At 49.6% G+C, this 1,763-nt stretch overlaps 1 gene segment (V, D, J or C); it reads right to left on the reverse strand.

The window, feature by feature from the left end:
- Positions 1–974: 974 nt before the first annotated feature.
- LOC112414485 (immunoglobulin heavy variable 3-23-like) lies at positions 975–1,511 on the reverse strand. The segment is given in 2 exon segments: positions 975–1,291; positions 1,396–1,511. Coding segments are annotated over 2 exon segments (363 nt in total).
- Positions 1,512–1,763: the final 252 nt, after the last annotated feature.

Genomic DNA, 1,763 nt, shown 5'->3' on the forward strand with positions numbered 1-1,763 from the left:
GCTGGAGAGCACACATCAGGACACAGTGAGGCCTCCTGTCGAGGCCTGGGCTTCTCCACCATGGATCTGGCAACCCCTGCAAAGGTTCCTGGACAGAGGTCGGCCTGCCTGTAGGTCTGCAGAACTCTTCGTGGAATGAGAAGCTGTGGGACTTTCCTGCATTTTAGTGCTCACGTAAGATGCTGTGGTGAAGAAAGGAGAATAGATTTGTTTTCAGCAGCTTCTGAAAATTCATGTTATTATCCACCTGACTCTAAGCTTTCCCGACCAACTACATATGTGTCTATTGGTAATAGCTGTGATGATGAATATTTGACATAAAATAATCTGCACACTAGAAGAGGATGCAGGTCTTATATAAGCGTATAGGGATCCTATTGGGCCTGGAAGCAAGGAGCACATGTAGAAACACCCCCACCCACGTCCCCTCTAACTGGCATCTTTCCCAGCGACCCCCTGAGGATCCGGGGCTGCTCAGCGCATTTATGCTTCTCATGCCAGAGGTGAGCAGCAAGTCAACAGCCAGCATCCTGGCAGGGACAGCTGGTCTACAGTAGGGCAGGGCTGAGATATCACAATGAGGAAGGAAGAATATGTTTAACTCTTTATACATCCGCTGGAATAGTATTGAAACGGGTCAGTTTAGACAAGATTTAGAGAAGGGAAAACCTGAATATATAACTTTGAGTCTCTGCCTTTCATATATGACATTTATTCTCCTATTTCAAAAAGTCTTTCTAATTGAGAGACTGAATGTGTAACTGAAGAACCACGGATGAGTACAGAGAGGTTCCCCAGGGAAAACTGCTATATGGAGAGGAAACCCCAGACGCTTGGAGGAAAGCAGCCCTTGACTACCATCTGCACCTGCTCCTGGGGCTGAAACATACACTTGTATGTCCTGAGTGCCCCCTGCATCCCCCCTCCTGTCTCGCTGCAAGGAGGTTTGTGTCTGGGCTCACACTGACTCCCCCTCACCGTGGATCCTTCGCACAGTAATACACGGCCGTGTCCTCAGATCTCAGGCTGTTCATTTGAAGATACAGCGTGTTCTTGGAGTTGTCTCTGGAGATGGTGAGTCGGCCCTTCACAGAGTCTGCATAGTTTGTGTTACCACCACTATAACTAATAGCTGAGACCCACTCCAGCCCCTTCCCTGGAGCCTGGCGGACCCAGCTCATGCCATAGCTACTGAAGGTGAATCCAGACGCTGCACAGGAGAGTCGCAGAGACCCCCCAGGCTGCACCAAGCCTCCCCCAGACTCCACCAGCTGCACCTCACACTGGACACCTGCAAACACAGAGACATCCTGGTCAGGAGACTGTCACACATCCACTGATTCCCTCACTCATATCCACTCACATCCTCAGTGTCTCTTGCTCTCCATAAATTACCTTGTAAAATAGCCACAAGGACAACCCAGCTCAGCCCAAAGTCCATGGTGAGTGTTCTGTCCTGAAGCCCGAATGGGAGCACGTGGGAATCCGGGGCTGGAGCTCCTCTCCCAGAGCTGCAGGGTCAGGGCTGGGGCTGCTTTATATCAGCAGAGGAAGGACCCTATTTGCATGACCTTCTAGTATATAAGAGGCTATGTCGTTGAATGTCCTCAGAAAGGGCAGGGTCTCAGAGCAGGCGTGAGTCTTGGATTTTGTGGTGTTGATAGCATTTGGGAAATATAACTTTCATTGTGTGATTGTTCCAGAGTAAACCCTTAGAACCTATATGTCATCCTACATATGCACTCACATCTCGTGATGTAGCT

Source organism: Neophocaena asiaeorientalis, unplaced genomic scaffold (assembly GCF_003031525.2).
Source record: "Neophocaena asiaeorientalis asiaeorientalis breed wild unplaced genomic scaffold, Neophocaena_asiaeorientalis_V1.1 scaffold394, whole genome shotgun sequence".
Taxonomy (NCBI): domain Eukaryota; kingdom Metazoa; phylum Chordata; class Mammalia; order Artiodactyla; family Phocoenidae; genus Neophocaena; species Neophocaena asiaeorientalis.